We start from the raw sequence: 16,087 nt of genomic DNA on the forward strand, positions 1-16,087 counted from the left end.
TTGAGAGACTAGGTACTCGAGAAATGAATGAGAGAGTTATTATTTCCCTCCCTTATCCCTCTCAGATCATGATTTGGAAAATTTCAGCGAGCCAGTACCGGGTGTCACCGTAACCCACTTCGCCGCTCATTCCATCTCATCATCGATCTCCACTGAAAGAAGGCGGAATTAAACTTCCAACCGCATGCACAAAGTATTTCGAGGCATTAAAGAGTCTTCTAGTAACACTATCGTAGCACAGCGTAGTATCTTTGCGAATGCGAATGCGGATACTAAGATGAATTCAATAATTGAATGAGTTGAACAACACGCGAAAATTCAACACTTCACCGATTAGACAAGTATATAGCCAAGACTACAGCCAAGATAAGCAATCAAGTAAATATCAATTGATGTCATTAATACTATCAGTGTCAGCTACAAGGAAGACATAAAGACTGGAGATCAATTCATCTAACCATTTTGCGCACACCGAGTAGCAAACACCAGGCTATCGTATAGTAAAACAATCAGCCCACTTGCTCATTCTAACAGCGTTAAGATAAACAATTGAGCAATAAGTAAAGAGAAAGAGGAAACAAAACTAAAGACGAGCAAACAGGCAGCCACCCATCCCAAATTTCTTGCGATCGCAATTCTCACAAAAGCCACCCCTCTTTCCGGAAACACACATAGACATAGACACCACGAACACCTCCGGAACAAATCAACCAACCAATCCTATCCCCATCCATCCATACCCTTATACCACCACATCAAATAGAATAGAGACAGAAATACATGAAAAGCAGAGCTAACAGACTGTAAACCAGAGTGCTAGGTAGACATAAACTGAAGCCGAAGAAAAGCAGAGGCGAACCAAATGAAACTTGCAAGAGAAAATAGACTGGTCTAGAACAAAATGGGTACAAAGAACACAAATCGCTTTGAAACAAGGTTGTGGTACAGGAACTATTTTTTTGGTGTTGTTTGTTAAAATGTTGTGCGCGTGCCGATGTCGGTAAAGCTCTCAAGGGTAAAATGTCGCTGCCAGCCTAGGGACCGGTAATTTGCATCAGACGTGTTTCCAACCTGCGACTTGATGGGCTCTAGCTAAACGATTCTGAATTCGTGAAGTTTAATGGCGTAGAAAGGAGTGGTACAGGATACCTGGTTTCAGTTGTCGGTATTGGTAAAGCAATGCGATATGAGCAATGAAATTCGTGAACATGCAAAAAAAGATGAATTTGAAAAGTCGGAGAAGTCGTAGTCGTATCAGTTCAGTTGTCTGTATCAAGTAGTCGCCATCGTAGACTCATCGGCAATAAAAGTTGTTGACAACGAGGAGATTCGGTTATGAATTTTTGTGGGATTTGAGAAAGGGGAACAATGTAAAGAAACGGATGCCTGTGGTTGGCTAATAGTAACAAATCGGCAAGCTTATGGCGTCCCTGCATGTATTTCATGCAGGTGGCCACATTCTCGTCATATTCGGTTTCTGTGGCAAATCGCAACACGGGAACAAGATAGATTTGAGACATTTTCGGATCCTACCACCCAGGTTGTCAGTGGCTGTCTTTCATAACTTTTTTTTATATCAAACGACTGGGCATAGAATATTTCCTTCGCCGCACTCAACATCATCCACAAATTCAATTGATGTTTGGTAACAATTTATTTTGTGATATGATAGAGATGCCACAATCTTATCCCACATGGCAAAAACGAGAGGAAAACGGGGAAAATGAGGCAAGTGAGGAAAACTTACCCAGGGATCAATTTCCAACTGCTTCCCCACACACCACCAAAAACCATAGTAAGATTCCATGAGAAAGTTCCAGACAGCGACAAGTTGCTCAATGCGGTGACAGTATATGAGACATGACTATGCCTTCATTGAGCAATTACGACAAGTCTTGAGTTTGCAATATTTACACTCGTAGATGAACCAATGAGGTCCAGAATGGCACATCGAGCAAATCCACTGGATGAGTGTGGATTCTGACTTAAGAACATTGAAAGAATGACTGCAGTATGTGGGAACAGCCATTGCGTGAAATATATGCTGAGCTTTGGGGATGGGTTTGAAGGAATTCTATGGCTGGAAGAATTATCAGTTATCATCTGCAACGAAAGTTCGAGGAATAGAACTGTAATAACGGAGGATATACATACTGATTGGACGCGGAGAAATTTGCTGAGGTAGCAATGCTGATGAGCGAAGAAGATTGCAAGAAGCTTTCCAGATTGGAGAACTGAGGTTTGTTGTTGAAGTTGTTGCTCAAGAAGTGGAAGTGGAGCAACGAGAAACTGTGAAGGAAAGCTGAGAAGCCAGCAAAGGACTTCAGCTGCGCTCCCAAAGACGGAAAAGTATTCACCAAATCAAATTCTATGGGGAACAATGAATTGCGAAAGTGAGCTCCAAATTGCGAAGTTAATTGTTGAAGAAAATTCGACTTCTTGTCGTGTGTTTGATATGCCAAGCGAAGATAAGTGAATCTTGTGCAGAGATTATTGTCCCAGTATTGTTGAATATGAAGAGAAATCCCGAAAAACAAAACAAAAGTCCTCTCCAAACTAGCGGTCACGGTGAGCCTTTTTATATAATGAAGAGTATGAGAGAATATAATCAAGCGTATTCAGATAGATGAAATCGATCGAGTTTTGCCTTGTGTTTTCGGCTTGGCGTTTTTTCTCTGAGTGTACCGTGCAGAGGATGAATCGAATGGCTGAAAGTATAGCCAGCAAAGTAGATAGTTTGTTTGAGAAGTATATAAGAGATAAAGTTTTGTCAAGGAGAAAAGTATAAGTTATTTTAGATGAGTGATGTTGAACGTATAATGAGGCTGCTGTGGACATGAAGTGGGTTTCCAAGCGAGAAAGCTGAGGGTGTTTGATGATATTTGAGGGGACCTATGGCATTGGTGATGAGTACCTCTGGGGCGCTTCTTATTTCAGATAATCGTATGGATTCGATAAAGTTTGCTGAGTTTGCTTGCTTTGCTGGTTTGATTGCGTATCCCTTTTAAGCTTTTTTGAAATGATGTCCTGGAAAAAGATGTACCGCGAAGTATTGCAACAATAGAAATTGCGGCAAGCAAGCCGGAAGTACACTTGAAATGAAGCAGGGCGAAAGGATAATTGCATGTGTTGGTAACGGCTCGGTCTATCGTTATTGATGGAGAAGATTTTCAGCTAGTTTGCTAATCTGCTAGTCTCCTAGTCTTGTGGCCGTCAACAGGAGAAGGGTCGAGCAAAGAGTTGTAGCCAAAGCAGACAAGGGGTGCAAGTCTTGAGGCAGTAAAACGTCAAAAGAAGGAATTTGAAGTTTACTAGGTACGTACCGGCCAAGCAATCACATCCGTCCGTCTGTCTGTCTGAAGAAGCAACACTCCGTATATGAGTTACTGGTAGATGATGCCCACTTGGCTAGCTAGCAAGCCATCAGCATTGAAGTTTTTCGGTCCCGGCCGATCTACATCCGTCTGTTCTATATGATCTGTACCGTAGACTGGAAAGAAAAGGTTAAGGGATCCTTGGAGAAGAACAGGGTGTGCAGAGTAACGTGCAAATGGCAAATTGCAAAGATACAAGTTGTGGCTCTAAACCTTAAATACACGATGGCTTACCTGAAAGGTTATAGCATATGGGTCCATAGGTTCGAGAACATGTGCGTAGTGGGGGTGTAAGGAGAATCTACCGTTGGGCTGAAAGGTGTGTGAGAGAGGGACGAGATTGAACCAGGGGAAAGGTTCATGATGGAGAATACTGGGGAGTGTCAAATTTATGGTAAATGTGGGCTTGTTCTGTATAATATGGTGGTGTAGATACAGATGACCCGAATGCACTTTCCTTCCCATCAGGTTTACTACGAGAGATCACGCCAAAATTCTCAAAGAGGTAGCATCTGTCTATAATATACTTTGTTGACGGGATATTTTTAACCCAAAAAAGTTTAATCCGACAGATGCATCACGATACTATGATACGATGATGAATTTCGCATGGTATGTTATCGTTAGCTTTATATATCCATTCGTCTGACGCCTTGACTGAAAATAAGCGTTCGGGAGAGGTTTGACATCTAACCGGGGCAATCTTTCTGGGAGGCCCGAGGTATAAATTCAAGATATTTGGCTTTCGCGGAAGACGGAATGGGTTTGGTTTGTCTCTACCAAGCAGTGTAGAAGAACGCCCATGTTTCTTATATCATTCTTAGACGTCAAGAGGTGGACAGGGAGCGAGTTGAGGTACCTGGGTACATAAGATTGAATGGCTGTGTGGTCGTCTTGGGATAAAAAAAGCGAGCGAGAGACAACGATAAACGAAATGGGCATAGCCAGCCTATCAAAATTTCGTGGAGCTGAAGGATGGGACTTGGATGAAAGTGGTAAATGGTCGGAAAGCCATTAATTACCATCTACTGCTCCCGAATCTCATTCCTTCGTTCCAAGATTGTCCCCTCCAATTCTTGATTGTGCTAATATCAGGGTACATCGTCGTATTTTAACTAGAAGCATACCAGTACCGGTATGGTGTTAGTCAGGGTAAAGTGGGGTACGGATCTTCCCTGAGTTGGGTTGCGAAAGCTTGCCGCCGTCTCCCTAACCAGAAGTTTGATTATGCGTCTTCCCTGAGGTCGATCTTGAATGGCCGTGGAGGGGGAGGAGGGGCTAGAGGTTTGAGTACGCGGCTTGTCAGAGAGTAAAGAACTGTTGTCACGATATACGATCTGACGGCCATGCAGACACGATCATTTGTTGGCTTCGTGGGATAATCCGTCATCATAACCACACAAGTACATGAGAACTGGGGTCTAAAGAGTAGGGGACAGTAGAACCAAATATCACCAAGTCTGGTAAATATGTAGGTCGTTGAAAGCGGTTATGATAACGCTTAGCTTACCTTGCTGCTTACCTGAATATTACATTGTTCCAACCACGATGATCAATTTGGAGTTTTTGGCGAAGAAAATTTAAGGTCACAACAAACGACATGTTGCACAAAGCTAGGCCGGGTAATTGCTATGGAAGGACCATGATTCGATCAGGGATGAGAATGGATAAAAAAATCCCGGAGAGACTTTCCTCGTGGCATTTGTTAGGGATGTTGATCAAATTAGCAAGGATTTTGGGTCCAGGTAAGGATTGGTGTAATCTGCATGGTGAAGGAGTAGATAATTGGTAACCGAGGCCCGTTGAGGATATCAAATTTATCGTTCGTGGACACTATGAGCAATCATCAATGAAGCGGTGCACTAGTGGAACAGCGAAGGAAGGCAGCAAAGTGCCAAAAGCAACATGATCTATTCGTTATACTTTCTTGGAATGCATGGAGTGTTTTCTCAATCGATTCCATTCAGGCTCCGGGAAAGCTTGAAGGCGAATGGGAAAGTGGGAAACGAATTATCCTGAAAGATAGTGTGTGTGATACAAAGTGTAACACGACAGATAAGATTTCTTGCTATTCAGGTAGGTGGACTAGGTAGACTAGGTGGTAAGAAGTGAGATCAGGTTGACATGATTAACAATGACATGTCTAAGCCATCGAGCATCTTGTCCTGGCTAATTTCATTAGATAGAAGGGGCAGGAGGAGATCGGTAGGGGTGTTTTCAGGAATGTGACCATGCTAGTTGCCATGATGGACCGACCCGTTGTGTAGTCATCACGGATCATTGACCGTGTGTACGTATGAACGGCTTCAGAGCGAAACGGCAGGGCTATAACGGTCTTTTTTTGTCTCTCAGTCATCGCTTTCTTCTGATACAAACCGAGGTTGGCAGGTTCAAAAGTCGTAATAATTTAAGAAGTTTTCATTTGGTAAAAGTATGTTTAATAAAGGTGTCATTAGCGGACGATTCGGATAGCCTCACATGTAGGATCTCCACTCGCTCTAATGATTCGGAGGTTTTGACTAACTCCATCTCCAGGAAATCACGGGAACAAACTGCAATTGGTCCCCATTATTTTCATAATTAAAAGGGACGCATGGGGAGTACCCAGTAGGTGCAGTAGAAAGGTCCCAGCACTGAGGAGTCGGTAAAGAAAAAAACTGTCACCCACATAAGACGGGTGCAGCTTGCTTTGACGATCATTGCATCTGCAGCAGACTGAAAAATGCTTTGGCCAGATAGTGGTGTTACAGTGTTTGAAGTGTTTGAAAATACATATAAACATACAAATAGGAGAGATGCGTTGAGGCCATCGAGCGAGCAATGGCCATTCACATCTAACAAGCATCTATCTATCTTGGTAGGTACGCGTGTTTAGACAAATTAGACTGGCGACTGGGTTTGGATAATGACACTTGAATTACACGGCATCGATTCCCGTTAGCTGTCATTATATCCCAACTAATCATATCACACACCACTCATGTCATGCTATTCATGTTTTGGGTCAAGTACATTATTTGATAAATACTGACTGGCTTCGTTACGCAGATCGCTGTAGCAAAATCATAAGCAACGAAAGCGTCTCGAGGATTATGGTGCTTCATGCTGTCATACTTCGCGACAGTGAATGCGGAGGCTAGACCTGAGATTTCTTAGAAACGAGGATACGAAAGGGGCAGTGGAGGGTTACTTTGAAGCTTATTATTGAGACTGCCACCTAGATGCTTGATGATGTATACACTCGCTCGCACGACTCGCTCTCATGGTGAGACCTGAGTATGAGCACCCATCTTGAAGAGGTGATGTGATGTGATGTGATGATATTCTGTTCCCTACCTAGTCAACCGAGTAGGAAGTCATTTCTCTCAGCTTATTCCATCCATCATCTAGATCAATTCTAATGAAGAGATACATGAGATAGATTAAGTCTAACTTAGTCGAAACTCGCAAAATTGCCAAATCAACTTTCTTTTGCCTTTTGACATTGTATTCCACTCTTTGCGCCTCTATTCCTATGCAGCATTTCCCCAAAGGATCACATTCTTTTAAGTTTCATTGGGTATCAACCACGCCACCATAATATATCTACATATCGTCCTGGTAACTACCAGCATTTCCACATATGCAACGCAAAGCTCAAAGAAGCAATTATTTTCTTACCAAGAACACAAATAAATAAATGTCCGATGCACATCACTTCTTTGGGAAACCGTTGATTTGCTGGTGCTTGTGTCAAAGATCCATGTCCTGTGCCAATCAAGGCCCGTTACCCACACCCACAATTCAATTCGTGCGCATACATATACGATGTATATCAAAACCTAAGATTCCATCAAGACTCCTTCTCCCAAGATATCAATCGCCAAGTCGGACATATCTCAGGCCAACTAGGGGTCGTCGTCTGAAATAGACTGCCAGAGAGACGAAGAACAAGATTACTATTCACATTTACCTTCACATTTAGATTTAGATTCACATTCACATCATGTCTCATCAGATGTAACGAATAAAATCAATTAGTCGCCAGATCGGTGCGTTGGGTGCACATCCATCCTCCGCCCTCTATTACTAATTTTTACAGCTCATACATACATGCATATACATATACATATACATATACATATACATATACATATACATACATTCACATACATACATACATACATACATACACATGTATACACATAAACATACACATATACATATATGCATGCATGCATAGGTACATATGTCTTCCTCTTCCGAAATCTCAATGATAAAGTGCCCTCCTCTCTGTACATCTCGCAGCCGATTCAACGAGCGTTCGTTCATTAAATCACGATGGCCCCTTCCTGTAGACAGAACGTCACTGCTTCCACATCCTCACCGCTCTCTGTACGTCAAGCTCTGCGGCACTTCACATCCTAAGATTCAGGGCCAATGTCTCACAATTTTAAATTCCCGAAAGGAATACTATGACCACATGGCTTCAACATCATCCACTTTTGTGAGGATCTACTTGACTTCCGCTGAGTATATTCTATTTGCTACTCTCGGGCTACTGAGTAATGAGTCGAGCTGCTAACGATTCAGACCTCACCACTTTAATTTCCAGATAGGCCTTTTCTCTGTGGCCATACGACTCTACCCCTCCCTTGTATCAAGTTGTACGAAGATAATGTATGGACATCTTACGAGTTAGTAGTCACAAAGGAAGAACTAAGTAGATACCGAGATATCATTCATTTCTTGATTCCTGAACCTTTCCATTTTCATCCTCTATGTCGGCACACTCCCGTGCCGTCAAATCTTTTCATTGGCTTGCCGTTGCTGTTGCCATCCCGTCATTATGATTTCCCCACTCCATCCACCCTTCATCTCGCACTCAGATCCATCCATATCCAACTCATCGAATTCCCCGCGGACTGCTTGTTTCACCAGCCCTTTGAGCGTTAGTTGTACCACCCTCTCCAATATCTATCAATCAATCCACAACCGTCGACCGATCCGCCGTCGGAACCTTCGATTACACACAGAACCACGTTGGAAAATGTTCTAGAAAACAACATGCCGTACGAGACGTCACCAGCATTTCGTCTAACCAACTTGCATGATCTCTAAATCTTGACATCCGACTTCTAGACCTAGAAACCTAGAGATTGCTTCAAATCCGTTAACAAAAACGTGGGGGCCATGTGAAATCGAAATGGAAAATTGGAACCTCGCTCGTCAGCTACCTAAGATTTACTTTGAACCACCATCAACCAAAATCACAACACTTTTGTCCTCACACTGGAACTAATATCCCCTATCCAGCTGACTTCTATTGAAACACACCAACTGCGCCAACCACTGACACATTCATCTGATAATCAATGCATAAAATGTACCGCACGACCAATGCGGGCAACAAAAGCCGTCAAAAAAGCACATCCAGAACGCCACCAACGCATGTCATGCAAATGTATGTACCACTAGAATCACGAGAAAATTAGACGTGCCGTCCCGAGATCTTGGTTTTCGGCATATGCTTCGTGTGGACGGTTGACCAGACCAAGACTCGCCTACTTACCTACCTACCTACCTTGAATTCACATGTCCCTTCAACCCAGAAGATGAAGAGGATATTCCGAAACCGTATCTTACGGCATGGACAACATGTATTGCGAAGAGTATTCAGCCACCAACACACGAGTTTTAGATAGCGATTCTTGTTCTTGCCTATGGCGCTTAGGGAAGAAAGACAAGTAAAAGTACCATAGATGAATTCGCATGGATAGTGTAGTAACATAATACGAAAAAAAGCATCAGTATACAATTTCAAAAACTGTAACGGGTGCCTACCTCCCAACCTCGGTAGTGTGAGTGATGTGAATCTCGCAACACTTACTCCCCTTCATCCGTCTCATAACCGACCCGCTCTTTGACATACCGGCCCGCACTTTCATCACACCCTCTCCTTTTCCACTTTCCATCTACATCACCGCGACCGAACGAAATCATTCCCAACGGCTCATGTACGCCATACCATTAGTATCGCATCCTATAGCATCATGTTGTACATATGCAATCAACACAACCATACTAAATCCACACCTCACCAATCCCGCCAAGCAAGCATCACCCAACCCAACTCCTCTCGACCATTACGTCCTCTTCCCCGAGCGAGCGAGCGATCCCGATCCGACGCTAATCACGGACGGATGTCATCATATAATCATGCAAAGCTTATTTGAAAATCATCGTCTCATTCTAACGTCCGGCTTGTAACCTCAGTTCTTCCCCTTCCGCTCGAGTGGCAGATAGAGTATGCCATTTGCTCACTGGATGGATGGATAGATGGACACTCACTCATCACGCCACTATTTATGCGCCGGAGACATCGGAAGCCGTGTTCCAGATGCTGAATGAGGGTGGTATACTCAGTTAAGCGTTTGGTGACGCAAGTGTTGTATCTTCGTACCTTGTGCGTAGGCTGAGCAGTGGACAGTAACTTTGTGACGGAAGTGGACAATCGGATTAGCAATTGAAGATCTAGAACAAATCGAACAGTAGTACCATAAATCCCTACTGATCGATGATTCTTGATCTCGTATGTATCACTTCCAAGTTCCAACCTACAAATTCCAACTAACCTCTCGTGTTGGTAGTCGCCGTCTAACTAAATCCATCCCCTACATCCAATCTCAAGCTCCCAACTCACAGTTCGCATTCCACATTTCACAAACCAGCATTCGAATACGATCAAGTTTCAATAGTTTATGCCATACAACGAAGAGTACTACACAACTGACAGAATCCTCAAAAGGGAAAATCCTACACTGCCATACACAAGAGAGTGAATACTTTGCACCACTACACCAACTTATACCTACGTAGCCATCTAAACAATATCAAATGGTAATGTAACCCCACGAAACTCCTTTTTCATCTATTGCCAACTGCGCCACAATGCCATGCCCGAAAATGACCAGTAAAAACGACTCATCACATCTTTCAAGTTCCATAAAACCGGAGGTGATACCGACTCCGTGATGTCATGGTCGTCCAGTCAGATGTTCAATAGTCAAGTTGTGAACTTCTGTCAAGTAATGTCAAGTACGGATACAATTCTAGTATTTGATTTCTACTCGCTGTTCTACGCTGTCATATAACACACAAGTGTATCATACTCACAATAATACACTAACACACGCCATGTCTTTCCACATTCCATTCTATTCGTTACCATCTTCCACCAACCGATCAGACGGGTTCGCTGTGGCTTTTCACATCTGAATCATCTCCAGATGGTGCTGCAACTAAAGCCGGTCCGGCAGTTGCTTCATTGGCTGCTTCTACGACTTCTTCTTTTAAATCATTTTTCTCTCCATGTTCATTCTCATTCCCATCAGCGGCTTGATTCTCACTACTTAATACCTCTGCAATAGTCGAATCGTCCTCCGCATTATCTAGTTCTTTCTTGTGAAAAGTGTGTGATTCCGCAAGATTGACGGCGAGGAAACTCTTCGGAAGTTTGACTCTGATGGTTCCGATTAGTATTTTATTCTTTAAAAACGATGTAACGGTAAATAAGATGGATTGAAATAGATCAGAACATACTGATGAAACTTTGCCCTCAATGTATCAATAACATATTTCCAATCGGCATGAGCTGTCAGACTTCTTCTCGGAGCACAACTAATACTATGTTTACTGTCCAGCTGTACGTCCAACGGATCAAACGTGTGAGCGCCTGGACTGATTGTGATGCGAATGCTATACGCATATTTAGCTACATCTTGTGCATCGACGGGAGTCTTGTTCTCAGATTCGTAAAGCTCAAAGCATATTTGTGAGAGGTAGTCGAGCTCGGGGATGGCACTTCGTTTAATCTTTGTTTCGATACCTCCTTCAAGAATACAGTTAAGAAGTGTGTAAATGTGAGACTCTTTGGTGAAATATACGAATGCTTTGGCGTCATCCGAGGCTTGCATTTCCTCGAGATCCTGGACGATTTCCTAAATTCTGGTAAGACTAATGATATTTGAAGATTGTATATACACTTACCTTCAGCAAGGGAAGTGATGTCAAAAGACCAATCTCAAGTTTCTCGCTATCCGCAATACCATATTCTTGTGGGCAGATGAAATCAAATAAGACTTTAGATAGTTTATACAATTCTCGCAATTTCTCCAAGCGAACGTCGGTTTTAGCTTTCGTTTGGCTGCTGCCAGTGAAAAGTCGAAAATACTGGGAATATTAGCCAAGCCGATTTTCTGTTCACGCAACCACTTACCGATTCTTCTTCACTATTTTTTCCATTCAACACCGACTTTCTTCTAAACATGCGTCTATGCAGTGTCCTACTACTTTCAGCCTTCTCCGCTGGCACAGTCTCATCCTTAGCATTTTCCGAGTTTTTGGATCGGTCTTTTTCCCAAGCAAGCTCTATTTCCTCTTCCTCGAGAATGCTTTTGCTCGGAGTGAAAACCCATTCAAGGAATTGTCGATTGTGAAGGGCATCAAACTTCATGGTATCGTATAGTTCAGAGATTTTGCTTGGATCTACTTTCTCGGGATCGGAAAATTCGTTGAAAAGCTTCTCCCATCGTTCCTTAAATAGCTCGGCATCTTCACCACAGCACCAACGAGCTTGGATACTGCTCGTAGCGTTTGCTTGTGACAAAGCCGAACCTGCTCCTTTGCTCTCCTTATCTCCAGGATTTACAATTGCATTGAGTGATGTAGTGGCGCCTCCATAAAGCTTGCTAAAATTGTTACGCATAACTCTCCTATGAAATTTCATCAAATGAACAACGTATTTCTGCACAATCGATGGTTCTGGCATATCCGCTGGCCAGGCAAACTCGGGAGGTGCTTCCATTCCTTGTCTCAACAGAGTCTTGAGCTTCTTTTTGACTTTATCCATCTCATCTTTAGCTGCGTTGGAGTCATCAAGCAAATCTTTGCGCACAGTAATGAAATCAGATGCCAGATCCTTTTGGTTTGTGAAGGCAGAAGCCCATATTTGAGCACTTGCCGTCACACGTCTCTCGGAGCTACTGAATACATGAACTTCATCAAGAATGTCCTTGTTCATCAATTGAAGGTCGTTTCGCATTGTTTCACCAAGCTCTTGTGCTTGATATCTAGCCGAGTGAGTCGGCTCGCCACCCCATTTGACAATGAGCTGGAGTTTATCCAATACAAGGCTCTCCTCCGCTGCGGTTATGCGAGATAAAGTAACGCCGGATAACGAGTCATTTCGAGTAGGCGATCTTCTCTCAAGATTCGCAGCAGTCTTTGCTTTATCGGAGTGTTCGAGACTTGGATCAATTGAAGCGAGATCTTCTGGTGCAGGTGGTATCTCGGAATTAGGGGATTCCTCTGGCTTTCTTTTTCGAAACATGGGCTTGATTTGTACTTTTGTACCTGTCCACCCCCCTTTCTTCGCTAGAACGTTCCTTAGTGATTTCAACTTTTCTTTGTCCTCGATTCCCTCATAGGCTGCAGCATCAACTGCAAGCATAACACTATCCAACGCAGCTTCGCCTATCAAGAGGACTTCTTCTTGGTGCCCCTTTAGAAGATCGATAAAAGGTTTGGTGTGAAACGTATATTTGTATTTCTGCTTGGGTGTACGATCAGCATGTCGAATGACAGATACCATACCCTTCAGCTTCCACGTATGTTTGGGTGCCGGTGGTGGTAGTGTCTGTTGATCTTGTCCTGGGGTAGGAGTGGGTGAAGGTGGGACTGTAGACGTAACAGATGGCACTTCGCTGGGACCAGACACTGCAGGTGGTGGCAACAACTCTGCAGAAGGTATGGCAGAGGTGTCCTGCTCCGCAGAAAGTGGAGGTGAGGTCTTCGGAGTTGGGACAGCTGAGTTACCAGGCTGAGGAGAACCTGAATTGGAGAGTCTGTGTGATCCATGATTAGGAAGATGTCCGTGAATCATGTTTGACATGCTAGGTGATTTGGAAAGGATGTTTTGTAAGGCTGACCGATGATTTTCCTTGAGTGCTGGCTCTTTTCTTATAGCAGTAGGGCTCATTGTTCCGTCGGTTGGGGAAGTTACACCACTAACAGGCTGGGATTGCCCAGTATACTTTTGCTTTTCGCGAACAAACATATCTTTCAATATACGTGCACATTGCTCATAATACTCCTCATTATCTTTAACAAAACTCCATCCATTGACATCAATGACATAACTTTTCCCTTGCGCACGTAGAAGGTCGAAACCGCATACTCTCTGACCGAAACTGTTAGCAATTCGAGTAGCCATAGCGGATTCTTCTTTTGTAAGAGCTGTGATGTAACGGATTTCCTTGCCATGAGTATTGCGTCTGACCAAGCCATCAACAACGGGGGACTTGCGAGTTTCGGCGTGACAAAAGGTTGGCCCAACAGTGTATGCTTTCACATCTTCAGCATTATCGACACGCATAAACTTCTCATATAAATAGCTGCTTCCTGGTTCAGATATAGCTCGAGGAATTGTGAGATCTTCGACATGTTCAGAACTCTTGTTGCCAATCTTACGGAAGAGCTTTCGACCTCCTCCGCCTTGACTTTGGGGATAGTATATGCAGACATTATGATCTTCACCACTGACTGGCTTTTCCACAAATGGCTTAGACAATAGTACACCATCAACACTCAAAGTGTCCCCATTGTCGATGAGCTCAACAGTCTTGGGAGCCACCATCTGGCCACCAGTTCCATCTTCGGGTCCTTCTAGGACAAGACCAGTGGTGTCCTTCAGATGCTTTGCCATCTCCGGTGTGAAGACAGCTGGACCTCCATCTCGGTTTACTTCTATACGCTTGGGCGTGGGCACATTTATCTTGTCGAGAATTCGTAAACAGATCCTGCGATCCCATAAGATCTTTTGCATAGGGACATCATTAACACAAAATGGTTTTCGTGCCTGCACATACGCAATGGCTTTGTCGAGTGGAAATCCGTCTGAGTAGAAGGAAATCAAGAAATCGCAGATTGGCCAATTCTCAACCTCCTCATCCAAAATAACTTTATCTCCAAAGATGACAACCTCAAATTCGCCTTTTGAAATCAAGCGATTGAGAATGTTCCGACTCGGTTTGCTTCGTGCTTTTATGTCAAGGGCACATACTCCTATAACACCCCAAGGTGCTGGCCTATTCTCATCTTCTTTTTTCAAATGTAGGCCCCTCTCACTACTAGGGCTGTGGCTGCTGGCGCCGGTGCTACCACTGAAACGTCTTTTTGCTCGACTCCTGGATCTTTGTGGAGGTTGAGGTCGTGGTTGGGCCTCTCCTCTCGCAACAGAATTCCGTTTTGCTAGCTCTGCAGCTTGAGCTGGTGGTTCTCTGGCTGTAAGTTGATGTCCATTTGGTGCATTTGGCCCACCAGAAGCAGTTGTAACAGATACGTTCGAAGTTTCTGGTGGAGATACTCCAAGCCCTTTCACTGATGAGACTGGCGCCGAAACCGATGCTGTAGTTGTTCTTGTACTTCCTCCATTCTCAGAGCCCGTCGCAGATGCCGCAGAACTTATTACACCACCTGCCCTGGCTGATGCTAAAGAGTACATGGAGGATACTGACATTCGTTTTCCATCCATCTCCGTGACTGATGCTCGGGGTCGAAGAGTAGGCTCAGGAAGTGGTATAGGCACACTTTTGCTATCGTCCGCCATTGTTAAATTTGTTGGAGGGGTTTTATCATCTGCCATTGGTAGATTCGCCTTTGAGGGCTCGGATTCCTCAACAGCAAAATCTTGATGGCTAGTTCCTGTTCCCTCTAAATTTAAGCTCTCCTCCAAAACTGCCAATGCGGCGGGCGATCGTTGGCTGTATGTTGAAGATGTTCTAGACTTTGGCAATGCTCTGGTAGGAGGTGGTGGCATAGAAATACTTGCTCGTTCAGAATTGAGTTCTGTGTGTATCAGTGGATCCGCGTGCTTTCCTTTCCTGCTCAATGACGCAAGAATGCCACTGCCGGAAGATAAGCTGAGCGAAGTCCTTCTCAGTTTAGATTTGGGGCTCAAGTCCTTTGTTGGTTGTGCTTCGTGGCTTGATGATTTGGATTTGTTGAATGTTGAAAATCCGACCGCCTGTTTATCGGGACTAGGATCATTAGTTTCCATCACTGCGCTCTCCCCTTCTTGTGCCATGGTTGTGGGAAATTGTTATCAGGAGGTATCTGAGGTATGCATATATGGGGTCAGGTATGTAAATTGGAAAACTACTATCAGGCTCTTGAAGAAGGAGAATTGGAAATTGCGACCAAAACTTTGACGTAAGAAAGCAAACAGATCATGGCCTATACTACTGTGGATCTACCAATATTGCATGCTGGCAGGTTAATAAGTGAATGGGAAGGAGAGCAAGATATATTTTCATTTTGCAGGTTACGCCCATCTTATCGTGGCAGATGACGATTAATGCGGCACGAAAAAGGAAATTTCGAGGATAAGAGGACGAATGAGATGGCATCGATTAGATCGCCTCGACAAAGATATGTGAGAGGCCAGACGGGGAATCGAGAGACTTATCTGCCGGGGTGGTGAGGTACTGACGAGAGGACGAGAGGACGAGAGGGCGAGAGGACGAGAGAGGACGAGAGGACAAGAGAGGATCGACCATTCACTCGCGTAAGGCTATTGGGGGCACCGATGTATGGATGTCATGTTATTGCTGCGAGTGAAGGAGGGAAGGAGGGAAGGAGGGAGGAGGGGAGGAGGGGAGGAGGGAGTGAGTCCA

At 44.0% G+C, this 16,087-nt stretch overlaps 2 protein-coding genes across 3 annotated transcripts; both read right to left on the minus strand.

Moving 5' to 3' along the window:
• Positions 1–374: 374 nt before the first annotated feature.
• On the minus strand, positions 375–2,358 carry BCIN_06g05020 (hypothetical protein). Its single transcript, XM_024693575.1, has 3 exons — positions 2,155–2,358; positions 1,748–2,080; positions 375–1,529 (listed from the first exon to the last, which is right to left on the minus strand). Exons 2-3 carry the CDS (start codon positions 1,805–1,807, stop codon positions 1,260–1,262), a joined length of 330 nt encoding a protein of 109 aa, XP_024549361.1. The 5' UTR covers positions 1,808–2,080; positions 2,155–2,358; the 3' UTR covers positions 375–1,259.
• Positions 2,359–10,445: 8,087 nt separating this feature from the next.
• Positions 10,446–16,086, minus strand: Bcvip1. 2 transcript variants are annotated; one of them, XM_024693576.1, is made up of 5 exons: positions 13,343–16,086; positions 11,632–13,258; positions 11,403–11,585; positions 10,956–11,353; positions 10,446–10,875 (listed from the first exon to the last, which is right to left on the minus strand). In XM_024693576.1, the coding sequence occupies exons 1-5, from the start codon at positions 15,496–15,498 to the stop codon at positions 10,599–10,601; spliced, it is 4,641 nt and encodes a 1,546-aa protein (XP_024549362.1). In that variant the 5' UTR covers positions 15,499–16,086; the 3' UTR covers positions 10,446–10,598. The 2 variants fall into 2 exon arrangements, with proteins under 2 accessions (XP_024549362.1, XP_024549363.1); XM_024693577.1 differs by having other exon boundaries at positions 11,632–16,086.
• Between the last annotated feature and the right edge of the window lies 1 nt (position 16,087).

This window comes from Botrytis cinerea, chromosome 6 (genome assembly GCF_000143535.2).
Source record: "Botrytis cinerea B05.10 chromosome 6, complete sequence".
Lineage (NCBI taxonomy): Eukaryota > Fungi > Ascomycota > Leotiomycetes > Helotiales > Sclerotiniaceae > Botrytis > Botrytis cinerea.